The following is an 18,680-nucleotide window of genomic DNA, read 5'->3' on the forward strand; positions in this document are numbered from 1 at the left end:
CCTGACCTCAGGTGATCCACCTGCCTTGGCCTCCCAAAGTGCTGGGACTACAGGCGTGAGCCACCACACCCAGCCTTTTTTTTTTTTTTTTAAATAGAGACAGGGTCTCATGTTGCCCAGGCTGGTCTTGAACTCCTGGACCCAGGCGATCCTCCCACCTCGGCCTCCCAATGTGCACAGGCATGAGCCACTGTGCCTGCCCTCCCCCAGCTTTTTGTTTTGTTTGGTTTTGAGACAGGACCTTACTCTGCTGCTCAGGCTGGAGCGCAGTGCATGGTCAGTGCTTACCCAACTCTTGAGCTCAAGCAGTTCTCCCACCTCTGCCTCTCAAGTAGGTAGGACTCCAGGCACAAGCCACCGTACCCAGCCCATTTTTTTATTATTATTTTATAAAGATGGGTCTCACTATGTTACTCAGGCTGGTCTTGAACTCCTGGCCTCAAGCAGTCCTCCCAAAGTGCTGGGATTGGGCCAGTGCATTGGCTCAAGCCTGTGATCCCCACACTTTGAGAGGCCAGATGGGAGGATCGCTTGAGGCCAGGAGTTAAAGACCAGCCTGGGCAATACAGTGAGACTGCGTCTCCACAAAGCACTGGGATTACAAGCATGAGCCCCGAGGCCCAGCCCCTTGAGATGTTTTTCAACTTTTCTTTTAAACCGTATCATTCTGTTTCCACCTTTTTTTTTTTTTTTTGAGATGAAGTCTCACTCTGTTGCCCAGGCTGGAGTGCACTGGTGTGATCTCGGCTTACTGCAACCTCTGCCTCCTAGGTTCAAGTGATTCTCCTGCCTCAGCCTCCTCAGTAGCTGGGATTATAGGTGCCCGCCACCACACCTTGCTAATTTTTTTTTTTTTTTTTTTTTTTTTTGGTATTTTTAGTAGAGACGAGGTTTCACCATGTTGGCCAGGCTAGTCTTGAACTCCTGAGCTCAGGTGATCCACCCACCTCAGCCTTCCAAGGTGCTGGGATTACAGGCGTGAGCCCACTGCACCCAGCCTCCACTTCCTTTGTATACAGTCCTTACATTTCCACAGTTCACTTTCATAATCTCAGAAAATTTTTATCTAATTGCTCTGCCCCACAAAGTAAAATCCTTTAAAAGGGATTGTAAACTGTCCCCTTTTCCTTTCTTTTGGTGGTTCCAAAGGGAAGAAGGTTAAAATATAAAGACAGTCAATTTTGGCCGGGCGCGGTGGCTCAAACCTGTAATCCCAGCACTTTGGGAGGCCGAGACGGGCGGATCACGAGGTCAGGAGATCGAGACCATCCTGGCCAACACGGTGAAACCCCGTCTCTACTAAAAAAAAAAAATTCAAAAACTAGCAGGGCGAGGTGGCGGACGCCTGTAGTCCCAGCCCCTCGGGAGGCTGAGGCAGGAGAATGGTGTAAACCCGGGAGGTGGAGCTTGCAGTGAGCTGAGATCCGGCCACTGCACCCCAGTCCGGGAGACAGAGCCAGACACCGCCTCAAAAAAAAAAAAAAAAAAGACAGTCAATTTTGTACTACTCATAATTCTGAAGAATTTTTAAGGGAAGAATTTGAAAATCTGGGGTACAGGTATGGATTGCATCTATTCCTGTTACCTACTCCAAATAACCATAAAGCTACTCCAGACTTTGGAGACAGAGCTCTTCGGAACCAGTGCTAGGTCTGGGAGGCTCTTCTGCACTCCACCAGGCAGTGTTTCCCTGCAGCTCTGGGGCTGTGCTGGCTCAGAGATAATGGGGTTGATGTTCATCATTGTCTGAGCCCAGAGCCACCCAGAGTGATGCTTACTGTTACTGCCTCAAGTTCGGAGTAGCTAAGTTAGTCACACAGTTTCTAAGTATTGATCTTATAGGCTATATATACTTGGTATGACTGATGTTAAGTTTGCTGCATAGTATTTGATCCATTGTTTGGGGTTTTTATTTTTAATTTGTTTTAGAGAAAGGTTCTTGCTCTTTTGTCCAGGCTGCAGTATGGTGACATGATCCTAACTCACTGTGACCTCAAGCTAATTGTTTGGATTTTTTTTTAGAAGACATTTGCATCAAATATATGAATTAACTCAAAACCAAGGATGTTCTGTTAATGGTCAATTTGGATAGAATTTGACAAAAAGGATTGTCAGCTTTTTTTTTTCTGGATCCAGAATCAGAATCATCTTAATAAGAAAGAAATTTTAAACTTTAAGGAAAACAAAAAACTTGTCCTTCTGCACCTAGGAATTTTTTTTCCTCATGAGTGACTTTGACCAGTACAATGATTTGAAATGTCTGTGTGTCAAGTTAGTAAAATGCCATAAGAAACAGTATTCTGTGGAAACAAACTAGCAAGTGTATTGCAAATTGTTAAAACATACAAATATAAGTTATACTTACAATTTTAAAATACATTTGTTCAAAAAGACAAGATTATAGTGATGGAGAACAGCTCAGTGGTTGGCAGGGTTTGTGTGGAGGAGTGGGGTGACTATAAAGAAAAAACACAGGGGTTTTGGTGGATGATGTGACCACTCTCTATGCTGAGCATGGTAGTGACTCTGTCAACACATGTGGGAACTTTTGTAGAACTGCTGCATTTAAAGAGAAACTGTCAATGTTACTGTTCAGGCCGGGCGTGGGCGCGGTGGCTCACGCCTGTAATCCCAGCACTTTGGGAGGCTGAGGTGGGCACATCGCCTGGGGTCAGGAATTCGAGACCAGCCTGGCCAACATGGTGAAACCCCGTCTCTACTAAAAGTTCAAAAATTAGCCGGGCGTGGTGGTGTGCACCTGTAATCCCAGCTACTCAGAACGGTGAGACAGGAGAATCGCTTCAACCCAGGAGGTGGAGGTTGCAGTCAGCTGAGATCACACCACTGCACTCTAGCCTGGGCGACGGAGTAAGACTCCGTCTCAAAAAAAAAAAAAAAAAAAAAAAAATTTACTGTTCAGTCATTTTAGAAATAAAATGCTAAATATGTTTTTGTTTTTTATAAATATGTAAATCTGTTTTCATAGTAGTTATTCAGTGTTTTTTTTTTTTTTTTTGAGTATCTACCGTATACCAAGCTATTAAAACAGTTCCTTGAGTTTGCAGACCAAGTTACCCTCTAGACTCTACAGACCTTTGATGACACAGACAGGGAAGGCAAAGTCAAAATCATCCATGCCTATCTGTGTAGTAATTCACCTTTGCTGATTCTGACAGGTTTGGTGGTTTGTTTAGCTTCTTGTATTCCCTTATATAAACATGTACTGGGATTGTTTGCTTCAGTACTAGAGAACCCACTATGCATATCAGCAGTCTGAAGTGCAGTGGCTACAATTTTTAAGTGGCTATCAAACCTGATTTCCCAAATCAAGTATTAATTAGTGGTTTCAGTAGCTTGTGATTTATGTTATGATACTTCAGTGCTTCTGGAAGTTGATGAAATTACATTCAAAGTAATACAACAAGTTGCTTGCCAAGCTTATGGTAAAAGGCTGGGTAAGTGCTGATTCTATAAGGACTAGTTATTATTAAGAGTGATAAAGTGACAGCTGTGTGCATTAGACTTTTCCTGAGAGTAGCACTTGTTGAATTCTGCAAACAATGATTTGTTAATTTAAAGTAGGGAAGAAGTGATTCATGTATAAACTGAGCATGAAGGGGATTCTGAAAAACTTTAGTAAAACCTAATCTTTTAAAAATATATATTATACAATATTAAGGAATCTTGATCATGATAATTATTGGAGCACAGAGAATAAATTTTAGTCCAAATCAATCTCATATCTTTTATGATTATATCCCTTAAATCTTACCTAGTCCAGTGGCTTCCTGATGAGGAAACAGGCAGATATCTCTCTTACTGTTACGTCTGAACAGTAACTATTTAGAAATTCCGGTTAGTTGGTTAGAATCTAAACCACATGTTTTCAGTGCATGTAAGTTGGCTGTTTGGATGACTGTGAACCACATATTCCCAAGAGGAACTGTTTTATGATGGTGTCTTTAAATGACAGATTGAGAGACCACCCCCATAACGATGCACTTAAATCCACCTAAACAAATGTGGAATGAGACGCTGAAAGCACCAGATGCTGCTGGTTTAAAGTAATGTAAAGCAGTAATCACCTAAGCAGGATGATTAATCTCAATGCTAGCAGACGCAAAGCCCATATTATGGCAAATGATATTTTAACTGCCTTGAAGTCTCATATGCCATGTGGTCCATGTGGTCTGAGTTTCTTGGTAATCCCACTGCTAACTTTTTGATGGCTCTCCTTTCTTGAATCTCTTTATTCTTGTGTCCAGACACACATGATACTATTTACATGTTTTGCTGAGGGTTTAAAGTGCTTACTAAGCTGCTGACCCAAAAAAGATGAGCTGCCTCTCAAAACAATAAGCAGTGTGGTCTTTCTACCCTCAGCTCTGCCCTACCTTAGCATTGCAGAGAACAGAAAAAAATGCCTGTTTACTAATAGTATGTTACCAAAAAAACAGTTTAGCTTGGTGGAAGGTGACATTCTTTTCACAGCCATTGGAAACACACACTTTAGAGCAAGTTGGGAGAATTTTCTTTGTTGTACTTCTGCAGACAGGTCTGGGACAGGTTTATCAGACTCACTAAGGGAGGAGTGGGGTGAGCACCTCTCTGTAAGTAATACTAAAGGGTCTGTTTTACTATGCGAGTCTCTTCCTCTAGACTGTACAGTTGATAGAAAATTGGCCATAAAGGACAAACTTTGTGTTCCCAGTGGCCACTATCAGAAGTACATTTCCATTGGAAAATTCACTTCACAGTTGAAAAGTTTTGCTGAGTGTTCAGTGAGGCTCCCCTAAACCCTAATTAGACTTTTACCCTGTTTTCTGTCATTACTGCAGTTTCCCAGTATTACTTATCCACAGATCTCTTCTTCCTACCAGTTTGCACTGGTTGAACTGCCCTTGTGACCAAGGATGGAATTTTTCCTCAAAGAGAGCCTTTGAGCTTTGCGTTTGTTTCTTGTGTTTGACTTGTTTTCTGCTGTCACAGTAGTCTAGCTTTCTAGCTGTATTGTGTAATACACTGAAATATGTTGCTCTCTGCCATGAATATTATCTTTCAGACTTCTCTGCAGAGTCTGAAATCATCTTGTAAGCAGTGATATGATATTTGGTGGCTAGGTTTTTTAAAATTAGTGTTTCTTAATTAAAGTCTGTTCTTTGAAGTTAATTTAGAGTGAAAACAGGATGATAAATTATTTTCAGGGCTACACTAAGAAGTATTAACATTAAGAATGGGCTTCAGGATTTTCCCAAACTTAAGTGTAGGGCTGTTTTGTCTACTCTCAGTTTCATCTGGCAAATTAACCTTTCAGATTTGGGAAGACTTGAAAGAGTTCAACCTATGGGTGATGGTGTGTGAACTAAAAGCTGATGAATATTGAGCACGCACCCCTAGTGATCAAGGATCATAGAACCTGATTTACAGTCTATCCGCTGCCTAGTTCAGGGACTAACAGAGTCTTGACAGATGTCTGATTCAGTCCCCTCGTTTTATAGCAGTTGCTGCTAACCTATGATTAGAACATGTTTAGGGCCAGAAATCTAACAATTGATATTTTGTTTTAAAATGCTACACAGGCGGTGGCTCACGCCTGTAATCCCAGCTCTTTGGGAGGCTGAGGAGGGCAGATCACCTGAGGTCGGGAGTTGGAGACCAGCCTGGCCAACACGATGCAACCCCATCTCTATTAAAAATACAAAAATTAACCAGGGCATGGTGGCATGCGCCTGTAGTCCTAGCTACTCGGGATCCTGAGGCAGGAGAATCACTTGAACCTGGAAGGCAGGGGTTGCAGTGAGCTGAGATTGCACCACTGCACTCCAGCCTGGGCAACAGAGTGAGACTCTGTCTCTAAATAAATAAATAAATAAAATGGTACACTCTTGGTGCGCTGAGTCCACACAGGGCATAGATATCTAGAGAGCCTGTATCGAGAACGGGAGCACTGCTTAGAAACCTTACAGGTTATGTCATCCTCGTAGAGAACATTTGAGCTCCGTTTGGTCTCACTGTCTTCGTCCCTGGCCCACTGGTTGTAGAAGACAGTGTGATACAGAGATATCAGTGATAAATTGAAAATAACTGTAGCTAAATGGCTAAAATTAATCATTTACTTCCCCCAACACTTTTGGTTAATATGCATTTAACCAAAAGTTAAGCATGTTGGTGAACCTATAAGAGAGTCTCAGGAGTGTCTAAAGCCACAAGGGAAAGAGAGCACCTCCCTTCACTTTAACCTTGAAAAGTTCTGAGAAGGTAAGATTTTTTAAGGGTTACTTGAATGACAGAATGAAAGGCAGGCAAACTAAATGACTGATTGAGAACACGTTCTGGGAATATGACATCGCTTGTGGCAGTATTCGCTGGTCAGTGGTATTAATTCCAAATACCTCTAAGAGCCTTCTTTCTCTGAGACAAACGGATGCCTTCTGCGTCTTCATATATGGAACTTAGACTAGAGTGAGGAGGACCTAGATGGTCTAATTGGAAAGTGGGTGTTCAACTTAACACAGATGGAGAGAAGGGATAGGCTGAGGAATAGGAGGAACCCATTCAGACAGACGCCAAGGCAGAGCCAGCGTGGTGCTCAGCTCCGTTCTGTGGAGGTTGTGCCTCCTGAGTTTATGCAGTTTATAATTAGACTTGATTCGTCACAGAGAAGGGAACCTGGTGACCTGAAGGCAGGAAATTATGTGAACAGTACATGGGAAAGAGAAGGAGGGGGAGGGTAAGGAGACACAGCAAAGTAGAAAGTGGGCGGAGTTTTGAGCAAGGTCTGCAGTAACAGTAAAGGGTAACACCTCAGAATGGCTGCAGATTTCATGTGCACGATGAGAGACTGTGATGTGTTGAAGATGAACCCAGACTTTCTTATTTGGAAGGTCAGGATAGAATGACACTGTCTAGAGTCATGGAAAACCCAGTCACTGGGCAGTCTCACTGAGCAGTCTGTTCCATATTTAGTTTAGACCCAGGTAGAGGAGGATTAGCATGAGTTGGATGACAAAGCAGCAAGTGGCCCCTGCGCTGTTAGGATGAAGTGTTTCTATGGTAAATTGAGTAGAAAAGGTCAGGATGGGCCAGACGCGGTGGCCCATGCCTGTAATCCCAGCACTTTGGGAGGCTGAGACAGGCGGATCACCTGAAGTCAGTAGTTCAAGACCAGCCTGACCAATATGATGAAACCCCATCTGTACTAAAAATACAAAAATGTGTTGGGCGTGGTGGCGGGCGCTGGTATGCCCAGCTACTTGGGAGGCTGAGACAGAATTGCTTGAACCTGGGAGGCACAGGTTGCAGTGAGCCAAGATCGTGCCACTGCAGTCCAGCCTGGGCGACAGAGCAAGACTCCATCTCCAAAAAAAGAAAAAAGGTCAGGAAGGGACAGGTCGTCTGCATGTGTCACAGAGGCAAATAAACTTACCCCGAGGAGCTTGGCCTCTTGCTTCTCTGTCCAGTCTGTTTCCCCGCCCCTCCCTTGGTTACTAGTGAGCTGCATCATTCAGTCCTCTGACCCTCACTCCCCACAGACTCCTGTCTCTCATCTGTCCATCCTAGGCCTTCTGTTACTTTCTTTGTGCCCTTGATGCCTTGCATTCCATGTATTCACCTGTTAAGTCCATGAACAGATCACCTCTAGCCAGTATCTATACACAAACCTGTGTTTCACCTGTGCTCTGGCCCGATGCGCTTCCCACCTACTGCTGACCACTGTTGTTCCTCCAGCCGCCTGAGCTGCTCCCTGAAAATGTCCTGTTGATTGACTCATGACACAACCAAATCTTTGTTTCCTGAAGATGATGACCATGGGAGGGCCCGTCCTTTCAGATACGCGTGTGAGTTGATCATAGCAGGGGCTCTGGGTACGTCTCTCAGTGCCCTAAACATCATGCTTCAGTCATCCCTCTGCAGCTCTGAATGCTCTGAGCTTTGTCAAGCCTCACTGACTAATACATTTCATTGGATTCATTTCAAATGACATGCCTTTGTATACATTTTACTGGGTTGGTTGTGTTTTATGAATTTATTTAAAAATTAAAGGAGACTCTAGTATAATAAACATCCTATATGATTATAAAGTCAAGAATTAGGTCTTGACCACATCTCTCCAGAACTCACGCTGCAGCTCACCCTGTAGCTCAGTGAGTGCTTGATAACAGTGATGACAGTGGAGATGAAGATACGTATTTTGCTCTTTCGGGGTTGACTACTGTCTTTCCAACTCAGAGTCTGAGTTGTAGGATGGAGCAGCTTTTTCTCCTCTGTGTTTAGATAGCACCGTCCACACAGTAGGAACCCATGAAATAGTAATTTAGTTGATGTGTCCAGGGTCTGCCAAGCTGCTGTATTTACCCACTTGATTACATATATTGACAGTTTACCACCAGTTCTATGAAAATGAAATATATCTGCTCATGTGGCTTTTTACTTTCCTTAGAATAATTGGAAATTTGGGCCGGGCGCGGTGGCTCAAGCCTGTAATCCCAGCACTTTGGGAGGCCGAGACGGGCGGATCACGAGGTCAGGAGATCGAGACCATCCTGGCTAACACGGTGAAACCCCGTCTCTACTAAAAATACAAAAAACTAGCCGGGCGAGGTGGCGGGCGCCTGTAGTCCCAGCTACTTGGGAGGCTGAGGCAGGAGAATGGCGTAAACCCGGGAGGGGGAGCTTGCAGTGAGCTGAGATCCGGCCACTGCACTCCGGTCCGGTCGACAGAGCGAGACTCCGCCTTCATTCAGCAGGTATTTATTGAATGTCTACTCTGTCAAGTGCTAGGAATCCACAGAAAGAATCAGACATGGTTTCTGTTTCCGAGGAGCACGTGGTCAGTTAGCTTAGGGAATAAACTCACCAGTGTGTAAATATTCACAGTCATAGAATGGACGAGTGAGTTGAGACACATTCAACGTTCTATGGCACATCACATAGAAGAAGCAACTGGGCCGGGTATGGTGGCTCATGCTTGTAATTCCAGCACTTTAGGAGGCCGGGGCAGGTGGGTCACCTGAGGTCAGGAGTTTGAGACCAGCCTGACCAACATGGTAAAACCCCATCTCTACTAAAAATGCAAAAATTAGCTGGGCGTGGTGGCGTGCGCCTGTAATCCCAGCTGAAGCAGGAGAATCACTTGATCCCAGGAGGTGGAAGCTGCAGTAAGCTGAGATTGTGCCATTATACTGCAGCCTGGGCAATAAGAGCAAAGCTCCATCTCAAAAAAAAAAACAAAAAAGCAGCAGCAACTGACTGGTTGGATCAGGAAAGACTCTGAGAAAGCCCTCTTGACCTGGCTCTTTAAGAATGAGGATGGATTTTCCAGATCAAGGAGCCAGGGCAGGACCGTCTGTCTAGAGTGTGAAAAAACACAGTGTGTGTGGAGAGGGGGGAATTGTGTTGAACTGGCTAGAAAACGGAGCCACAGGAATGCGTGTTGAGGGCTTGGGCTATACGGTGGACAGTGTCCTCCCTGGCCAGAGAGTTCGACAGTCATCCCACCACAAGACCCCATGAAGAATTCCTCAACAGCTCTGTGTCCTCATCAAACCTGTGTCTGCAGAACAGTGCAGGAAGAGAGCTGAAGGAAGGGAGAGACCCTGCACCTGCCAGGCCCCGGCCTAGACTACAGGGGTGAGCAGTGAGCCATGCTCTCGGGGAACCTTCACTGGAGTTGAGGGGAGTGAGAATGTTTAAAAAAAAAAAAGAAGAAATTTTGTATATCACATGTTGAGAGATGAAAAGAAAAATAAGGCAAGGGCAGGAAGTGTAATAATCTTAAATATAATTGTAGGAAAATCAGCCTGTCATTATGTCCCTTAGGCCATAGGATGTATGAGTCTTGAGCTCCAAGAAGAGATTCAGGCTGGAAATAAAAATGTGTGAGTTGATGACATATAGTCTCAAGAGCCTTGAGATTGGACGAGATCACTGAGAGAGGAAAAGATCTGAGGAAAGGACCATGGAATGCTGGGAATTGAGGAGGAGCTACAGAGAAGCCTGAAAAGGAGTGGCCAGTGAGAGGGGAGGAACAGGAGAGCACATTGTCCTGAGAACCAAGGGAGAAGGAGGGAGCCATCAGCTGGGCAGGTTGCTGCCCAAAGGTCGGGTAAGAGGAGGACAGAAGTCGATTACTATGGCTACCAGTGAGGGGATGCTTGGCAAGCCCCCAGGAGCAGTGTCAGTGGAGTAGCAGGGATGAAAGCCCTGCTGGAAGTGATCAAGAGCTCAGATGATAACATCTAATTTATGGGAAATATATGGGATAGAGGAAAAGCCAACCACCCCAGTAGGGAAGCACCAGAAAATTCCAGATGACTCCACTTTCAGCAAGTCATTAAAAAAAGGACTGTAGGCTGGCCATGGTGGCTCATGCCTGTCATCCCAGCACTTTGGGAGACCAGGGTAAGATTATTGCTTGAGACCAGCCTGGGCCACATAGCAAGACCTCATCTCTACAAAAAATACAAAAATTTGCCAGGTGTGGTGGCATGTGCTGGTGGTCCTAGCTACTCAGGAGGCTAAGTATTGCTTGAGCCCAGGAAGCAAAGGCTGCAGTGAGCCAAGATTGCATGACTGCACTCCAGCCTGGGCGACAGAGCAAGACCCTGTCTCAGAAAAAAAAAAAAAATACATGATTGCAAATGGTGTAAATGGTGTCCTGGGTAACCACAGGTCAAGAATTCAAGACCAGGCCGGGCACGGTGGCTCACGCCTATAATCCCAGCACTTTGGGAGGCCAAGGCGGGCGGATCACAAGGTCAGGAGATTGAGATCATCCTGGCTAACACAGTGAAACTCCGTTTCTACTAAAAATACAAAAAAACTAGCCGGGTGAGGTAGCGGGCGCCTGTAGTCCCAGCTACTCAGGAGGCTGAGGCAGGAGAATGGCGGGAACCCAGGAGACAGAGCTTGCAGTGAGCTGAGGTCCGGCCACTGCACTTCAGCTGGGGCGACAGAGCAAGACTCCATCTCAAACAAAACAAAACAAAACAAAAAACAAGAATTCGAGACCAGCCTGGGCAACATGGTGAAACCCCATCTCTACTAAAAATACAAACATGAACTCAGGAGGCAGAGGTTGCAGTGAGTTGAGATTGTGCCATTACACTGCAGCCTGGGTGATTTTTCCATCTCAAAAAAAAAAATTCTAGGAAGATATTTAACAGTGGTAATCTCTGAAAAGTGGCAATGTAATTTTTTTATTTTGCTTTACTGTATTCTCTAGTTTTCTATAATGCAGTTAATGAATTGCTGGGATGATGCCTCCAAGTGAATGAAAGGGAGGGGGTGTTATCTAGGGTGTGAGTTCACTTTAAAGCAGGGAGCAAGGACAACACATCCACAACATTGGAGGGAAGGCAGGAAAAGACAGCTGGGAGGTCTCAGACTGGTTTCCTGGGTCTCCAACAGCCGAGCACTGTGTCTAGCAGGAGGAAAGCAATCACCCCAAATTCCACAAGTCCAAACAGGCTGAAGAAATGGGTGCTTTGCATAAATTGCATGTAAGTTTCTGAAGCTGGAGCTTAGGGCTGCGTGATTTCTGAGGGAATTGCAAACTCTGTGAAGGGGCATAGCTTGTGGAAAGAGGATGAGCCTGGAGTCCACACCGACTGCTATCTGCTGTATCTTGTCTCCTCCCCAGCACTGGCCATGGGCCTCTGTGTCGCCATGATTGCCTTTGTCCGCCTGCCGAGCCTCAAGGTCTCCTGCTTGCTTCTCTCAGGACTTCTAATCTATGATGTCTTTTGGGTAAGCGTTTATGTCCTTGGAGCCCCTCCCCTTCTTTGTGTTGAAGTGAAGCATTCACTCCCGAAAACTATTAACTAGAAGTATCCAAAGTTGGGCTTGCCCTGCCGCCGATCACTCTCTCTCCAGAGTCCTTAACTGTAGTTAGTTGTTCATGGGTGTGCAGTCTGATCCTTTTGTTTGCTGAGAAGTTGTACAGTAGGTAGTGTGTGTGTGTGTGACTCCTAGGATAGAAGAGGTAACAGGTTGACAAGATTCGCTGCAGTGAGGGCCACCCTGTCATGGAGTAATCTCTGGGTGTGGAGAGTGCAGAAATTGGCAAGTACACAGGAAGAGCAAAGATTTTCTCAAATCATACAAAGAAAGCATTGCAGTCACAGCATTCTGAGACTCTGCTCTTAACAGCAAGGAGGACTGATGCTGAAAGCAGGTTGCTTCCAGCTCCCTCTGTTAAAGGCATCTCTCCAACTCGGCAGGTATTTTTCTCAGCCTACATCTTCAATAGCAACGTCATGGTGAAGGTGGCCACTCAGCCGGCTGACAATCCCCTTGACGTTCTATCCCGGAAGCTCCACCTGGGGCCCAATGTTGGGCGTGATGTTCCTCGCCTGTCTCTGCCTGGAAAACTGGTCTTCCCAAGGTAGGACCTCATGCGACGACAGGACCACACTGTCTTCCTGTGCCTGTCTGTCCCCAGCCTTGGTCAGTCTCTTATGTCGTCAGCATTCTGATCCCAACCTGGGGTCATTGTCTCCATGCTGCAGAAGAGAATGAGATTCTTGGCTTGCCAAGAACGACCACTAAGTGATCCAGGCGCTGCCTTTTATTATTGATTAATGTCAGCAAACAGCCATGCCTTACTGCTGTTTCCACTGTTTCGAGTTGGCTGGAGGGAGTTAGGAGAATCTGGATCCTTTTAACTTGTAAGATATTTGTAAAAATAGGTTCTAATGGTAGAATTATACAGCTCCTGGTAATATAATCTTGGCAGAATGAATGTACTGCTTTAATCTTCCACCTGTAATAGTAGCCAAGTGCTTATTTGAAGTCTCAACAGTGAATGTGTCACAAATGATGAATCGTTTGACATTTCTAGAGGAAGCAGCACTTATGCAAATCACTTCAGCAGTCATTTCCAAGGGGCTCTCCTGAAACACGGTGGGGCCAGGTGGAGATCTCTAGTGCCAGTACTGTTGCAGCTTTTTCTCTCTGCACTCTTAAAACTGATGTTCCATCAGAGGAGATTTCCATCTACCATGCAGATAAGCTCTTTGACTCCTTAAAAAGCTAACAAACTTTGCACAAAAGGAATAGAAACTGGATTGTGTAGAGTGTGATGTCGCTAACCTGTGAAACTGCATTCCAGCTCCACTGGCAGCCACTTCTCCATGTTGGGCATCGGAGACATCGTGATGCCTGGTCTCCTACTGTGCTTTGTCCTTCGCTATGACAACTACAAAAAACAAGCCAGTGGGGACTCCTGTGGGGCCCCTGGACCTGCCAACATCTCCGGGCGCATGCAGAAGGTCTCCTACTTTCACTGCACCCTCATCGGATACTTTGTAGGTAAGAGAACCAGAAAGTGCAGATGATCCTCGCTCTGCCTGACCTCCAACCCTTGGAATTAAATCAGGTCTTCTAGCTACAGATACTGGATAGAAGGAGAGCAGGAATTCTGAGTGCTGTAATAGACAACCTGGCCTGTGAGATGCTAAGTGTTCTGTGTACTGGATAGGCCAGTTCCCTCTCCAGCAGTGTATCGAAGAACACTGTAGGAAAAGCATGTCAGTCTTCAAAGCCAAGGACACACAGCACACAGTGCAGTGGATTTGTCTGTGCTTAAATCTTCCTCTAGGGCCGGGCGCGGTGGCTCAAGCCTGTAATCCCAGCACTTTGGGAGGCTGAGACGGGTGGATCACGAGGTCAGGAGATCGAGACCATCCTGGCCAACACGGTGAAACCCCGTCTCTACTAAAAAATACAAAAAAACTAGCCGGGCGAGGTGGCGGGCGCCTGTAGTCCCAGCTACTCGGGAGGCTGAGGCAGGAGAATGGTGGGAACCTGGGAGGCGGAGCTTGCAGTGAGCTGAGATCCAGCCACTGCACTCCAGCCTGGGTGACAGAGCGAGACTCCGTCTCAAAAAAAAAAAAAAAAAAAACTTCCTCTAGAGTTGAATGACTGTTGTATTTATTTCCTACTTGATTCAACAGATACTTACATTCATTAGTTCTATATTTCTGCCACTCTGACCTAGGCAGAGTTTTGTGGCCAGCTCGTGTAGGCAGACAGGAGATGGTTGTGATGGGGCTGGGAAAAGCAGTAACCTGCCTGCATATGCAACTGCTCCCGCACAGTGACTGGAAAGGAGCGTCTCTTGCACTCCGTGCCTCCTCCTCAAACCCAGCACTGTCCTCGTCCCAGAGCAGTTCATTCACATGGGTTCATTTCAGTCCACAAACTCAGAGGGGCAAGGCAAGTGGCATTATTCCCATTAGACAGATGGGCAGGCTGAGGCTGGGAGAGGTGGAAGGTCTGAACTACGGTTATGTTAGCTGTTGTGAGTAGCAGAGTTGGAACTTAAACCCAGGTCTTCTGCCTCCCACATCCAGCATCACAGGAGACAGAGGCACACTTGGGGCTGGAGGGGAGGGTTTGAACCCAGGAACCAGAGCAAGGAATTAGACCTGGGTCAGTCATGTGTCCTTGGAGTTGTAGGTGTTTTTTAAAGCTACGCTGATCCACATTTCTTCAGCTGCCCAAGCTGGGCATTCCACACCCCAACCATAGAATGGACGACAGCACATTAGATCTGTGCAGTCGCAGGACTTTGCCAAGCAGCAGCCAGGTGACACGGGTTCCCTCTCCTGTCTCACAGATGCTTCTCTCTCCTCACAGGCCTGCTCACTGCTACTGTGGCGTCTCGCATTCACCGGGCCGCCCAGCCCGCCCTTCTCTATTTGGTGCCATTTACCTTATTGCCACTCCTCACGATGGCCTATTTAAAGGTGAGAGCAGCAGTTACAAACCTGTGAAAGCAATAACTTGGATTGGCCCTGTGCCTGGGTTTGCACTCTCCTCGCTGGAGGTGATTCTGCTTAAGCCCCTGAGTGAGCTTTTGCTCTCTGCTGTTTTGTGTGTGTGTGCGCTACCCTGGCATTAGCAAACGCTTGCAGACTCATGCAGTCACTGTCAGAAAATGCTCATGAGCTAGGCCACTACACCACCTGGGCGAGGAATAACTAATTGAAAGCCCTAGAGCCCAGCTGAGGGAACTTTCTGCTTCTGTTCAAAGCAGTGCCCTCCCGCCATCTAACAGCTTAACGCTACATTCAAGTTTGGGAATAATTAAAATTGAATAGTGTTGAGGCAGCATATGATAAAACCAGAATTAGAGAGCATGTTATTTCCCAGGTGTCTGTTCCCCGTTTTACAGATGAGGAAGCAGATTACAGAGGTCAACTCACTTGCCCAGGTCACCTGACTCACGACCTCTATAGAGTTGCTAAAAGCCCCTTTCTTGCTCAAGGAGCCTAAAAGCACCCCTTCTAGGGAGTCCTCCTAAAAATAGTGGGTTATTTTTGAATGGGTGAGATTTAAATGCTCTTTGATTTTCCGCAGAAGCAATCTGATCTCAGATCCAGCATCAGAAAGGGGGCATGGCGCATGGTGGCTCACGCCTGTAACCCCAGCACTTTGGGAGGCTGAGGCAGGCAGGTCACGAGTTCAGGACCAGCCTGGCCAACATGGTGAAACCCTGTCTCTACTAAAACACAAAAATGAGCCAGGCATGGTGGTGAGCGCCTGTAATCCCAACTACTTGGGAAGCTGAGGCAAGAGAACTGCTTGAACCCAGGAGTCGGAGGTTGCAGTGAGCTGAGATCTCACCACTGCACTCCAGCCTAGGTGACAGAGCGAGAACCCATCCAGAAAAAATCAGAACGAGGCCAAGCGCAGTGGCTCATGCCTGTAATCCTAGCACTTTGGAAGGTCAAGGCAGGAGAGTTGTCTGAGCCCAGGAGTTTGAGACCAGCCTGGCCAATATAGGAAGACTTCATATCTTAAAAAAAAAAAAAAATTTAAAGAATCAGAAAAGACAGCTGTGTGTGCCTTGTGTTTAAATCTGTAACTTAGAAAGTCCCTTGTTTCTCAGGGCGACCTCCGGCGGATGTGGTCTGAGCCTTTCCACTCCAAGTCCAGCAGCTCCCGGTTCCTGGAAGTATGATGGATCGCGGAGAAAGTGACCAGATGGCCATCGTAGTGCTTGTCCCTCAACTCAAGGTTTGTTTCCTCTTAGAGCTGGCCTGGTGCTCAGAAATGTGCCTGTGTTGAAGGAACTGCCGTGTGACCGGATTTGGCATTTAAAGGGAGCTTGTTTGCAGGAGAGAGGTGCTGGAGCCCCGTCTGGTTCCTTCTCTTCCTACGGATGTAGAGGTGGGGCCCCTTCCCAGAGAGACAGGCCTCTCCCCGGCGCTCCTTCCTCCCACGTTTTTATGGATCTGCACCAGACTGTTACCTTGTTGGGGAGATGGAGATTTGACTGTTCAAAAACTGAAAACAGCGAGGAGTCTTTCTAGAACTTTTGAACACTAAAAGGATGGAAAAAATTAGCAAACCGAAGTTTCTTCAGTGACCCCTCGAGAACTGTGGGACCAGTTTCCTATGGGGGACTCAGTGTCAGAGAACTGAGACAGAAGCTCTTCTGTCGTTATATTCTTCTTTCCTTTTTTTGGATTTATTAAATATTTTCTGTGGTGTGAAGTGACTTATTAAATCCACAGACATTGAGTGACTTCTTACAACATCCACATAAGAATTTGTTGTAATGAGTTCATGTCCACCCAGATGTTGTGTTGGCAGTGAACAAGGGCACGGTTTTTATACATACGTACATATATATATACACACACATAGATATATATGAATAAACAAAAATGAAATCCTGCTAAGATCACGCTGTGTAGCTGACAGGGGCTTGCTGTCGTTTTGAGCATGTCGAGCAGTTTACTGTGGCTTCCTTGTATATGGATAAGCTGCTGTCCTTCCCCTTCACAACTGACTCCGCAGTTACAAACCAGTATAGCATTTGTGCTGATAGACTCATGGACTTTAGGAGCCCTAACTTGGTTTTGATCAGTGTAGCAAATTAGGGATGAAGAGTTCAAACCTTTCGGCCCTTTCTTTCTTTTCTAGGCTTCTCCCTTGCAGGGTGTTCCGTAGTTTCTTCTCGAGCCAATGCATGTATTATAGCAGCAGGTGTCTTTGTGCTTTCTCATCATAGTAATGTACTACTTGTAAATACATTTTTCTATTTTCTATTTTTTTGTATTTTTTTTTGACATTTTGTTTCATTGGTGTGCTGTATATTTTCCATGCCCTCACTCCTTTAAGAAAAAAAAAAAAAAAAAGGAAAAAAGCAACACGATCCTGTCCTTGCTGTTGTGATTATAGTCTTGGTTTACCTGTGGTGACAGATGGGTGTGGGGGACACATGTCAAATGCCCCTCTGAGGTGGGCCCTAAATTCCAGGAACTGGGGAAAGAGCCAGCTGCTCTGTCCTGAGAGCCTGGCCCTGTGCTGTGATCTCTGCTGCAAGCCCAGAGTTCTGGGAGTAACTAGTGTTAGGTCTGCTGGCCTTTACCTAAGCAGCCCCTGCGTGGTAAGAAGGCACCCATTGTTCAGAGGCAGAGACAAGCCTGCAGTTGGCATGAGGATGCCTGACGACGACAAAGGCTGGAGAAGGGCCCTGAGTCCCAGCCCCTCCCCAAGGGTCCCCGCCCCAGTGGCTGCCTCTGTCTTGACCTGTGTAATGAACTGGTGTGCTATGTCACTGTGGCTTGAGCTCACAGGGGGCACCCATCCTGCTGTCAACAGAGCCTGAAGCAATCAGGGTGTTGGATTCCTCTGTTGTTGTCATCAAATCCTGCTGAGGGGTTTCTGGGGTTTTGTTTTTAATAAATGATTCCTTTGTAGCCTTTGTCACATCATCTTCACTTTGGTTGTTGGTACCAAACAGAGCTCCCAGCCATCTCCTCCCTGTTCTGGAAGACTGATGGGAAGTCCTGTCTGTCCCCAGACCTGGCCACCTGCACCTCTGGCCCAGTCATAGATAACGTCAAAGAACTGAAGCTTCTGCTGTCCACAAAACTCAAAACTGCCTCTGCGTTGGGTGAAGACGAAAACTCCACTCCAGACTCTCCCTTCCTTCCTTCACAGCCAGCAAGGATGCAAATAGCTAATTAAACAGGCCCAGGGACAGGGAGGGGCTCCAAAATGACTCGTAGGAAGGGCAAGTGCCAGTGATGGGTACAAATAATGTTATCCTTCACGCCTGTAATCCCAGCACTTTGGGAGGCCGAGGAGGGCGAATCACAAGATCAGGAGATCGAGACCAGCTTGGCCAACATGGTGAAACCCCGTCTCTACTAAAAATACAAAAATTAGCCGGGTGTGGTGGCAGGCGCCTGTAATCCCAGCTTTTTGGGAGGCTGAGGCAGGAGAATCGCTTGAACTCGGAAGGCGGAGGTTATAGTGAGCAGAGATCACGCCATGGCACTCCAGCCTGGGCGACGGTGCAAAATGTTATCCTGGCAGTGGGTCATTTTAATTTTTCTGTCTTTGTTTTCATAAGAAAATTAAATTCCAGACAGAAGGAACGTCATGATTTTGTCATTCACACTTCTGTGCAGGTTTTGGGGGGAAATACCCACACACAGCTGTGAATGCACCCTGGATTCCAGTTCCTAATCTTCAAAGCCCTTAAAACTCTGATAGAGAAACAGCAAATGCTCTGCTTGTCTTGAGTTCCCCACAGTAGACACGCTGGACTCCCTCCCAGTTCTGGAAGTTGTGCCCTTTTGTTGGAGATTGACTGGGTGGGCTGCAGTTAAAGCACACATGGGACTTCCCTTCCAGTCTCCCTTTGCTCCCCGCTGCCT

General features: G+C 46.3%; 1 protein-coding gene across 1 annotated transcript in view; it reads left to right on the forward strand.

The window, feature by feature from the left end:
• The window catches only part of SPPL3 (signal peptide peptidase like 3), a 153,134-nt gene extending 135,420 nt beyond the window's left edge, over window positions 1-17,714 (forward strand). The window contains exons 7-11 of the mRNA XM_011948539.1: window positions 11,642-11,748; window positions 12,222-12,385; window positions 13,112-13,311; window positions 14,641-14,750; window positions 15,896-17,714. Coding sequence (XP_011803929.1) covers window positions 11,642-11,748; window positions 12,222-12,385; window positions 13,112-13,311; window positions 14,641-14,750; window positions 15,896-15,967 — 653 coding nt within the window. The 3' untranslated portion in view covers window positions 15,968-17,714. The remainder of the gene's footprint in view (window positions 1-11,641; window positions 11,749-12,221; window positions 12,386-13,111; window positions 13,312-14,640; window positions 14,751-15,895) is intronic.
• The last annotated feature ends 966 nt before the right edge of the window (window positions 17,715-18,680 follow it).

Source organism: Colobus angolensis, unplaced genomic scaffold (genome assembly GCF_000951035.1).
Source record: "Colobus angolensis palliatus isolate OR3802 unplaced genomic scaffold, Cang.pa_1.0 Scaffold28, whole genome shotgun sequence".
NCBI lineage: Eukaryota > Metazoa > Chordata > Mammalia > Primates > Cercopithecidae > Colobus > Colobus angolensis.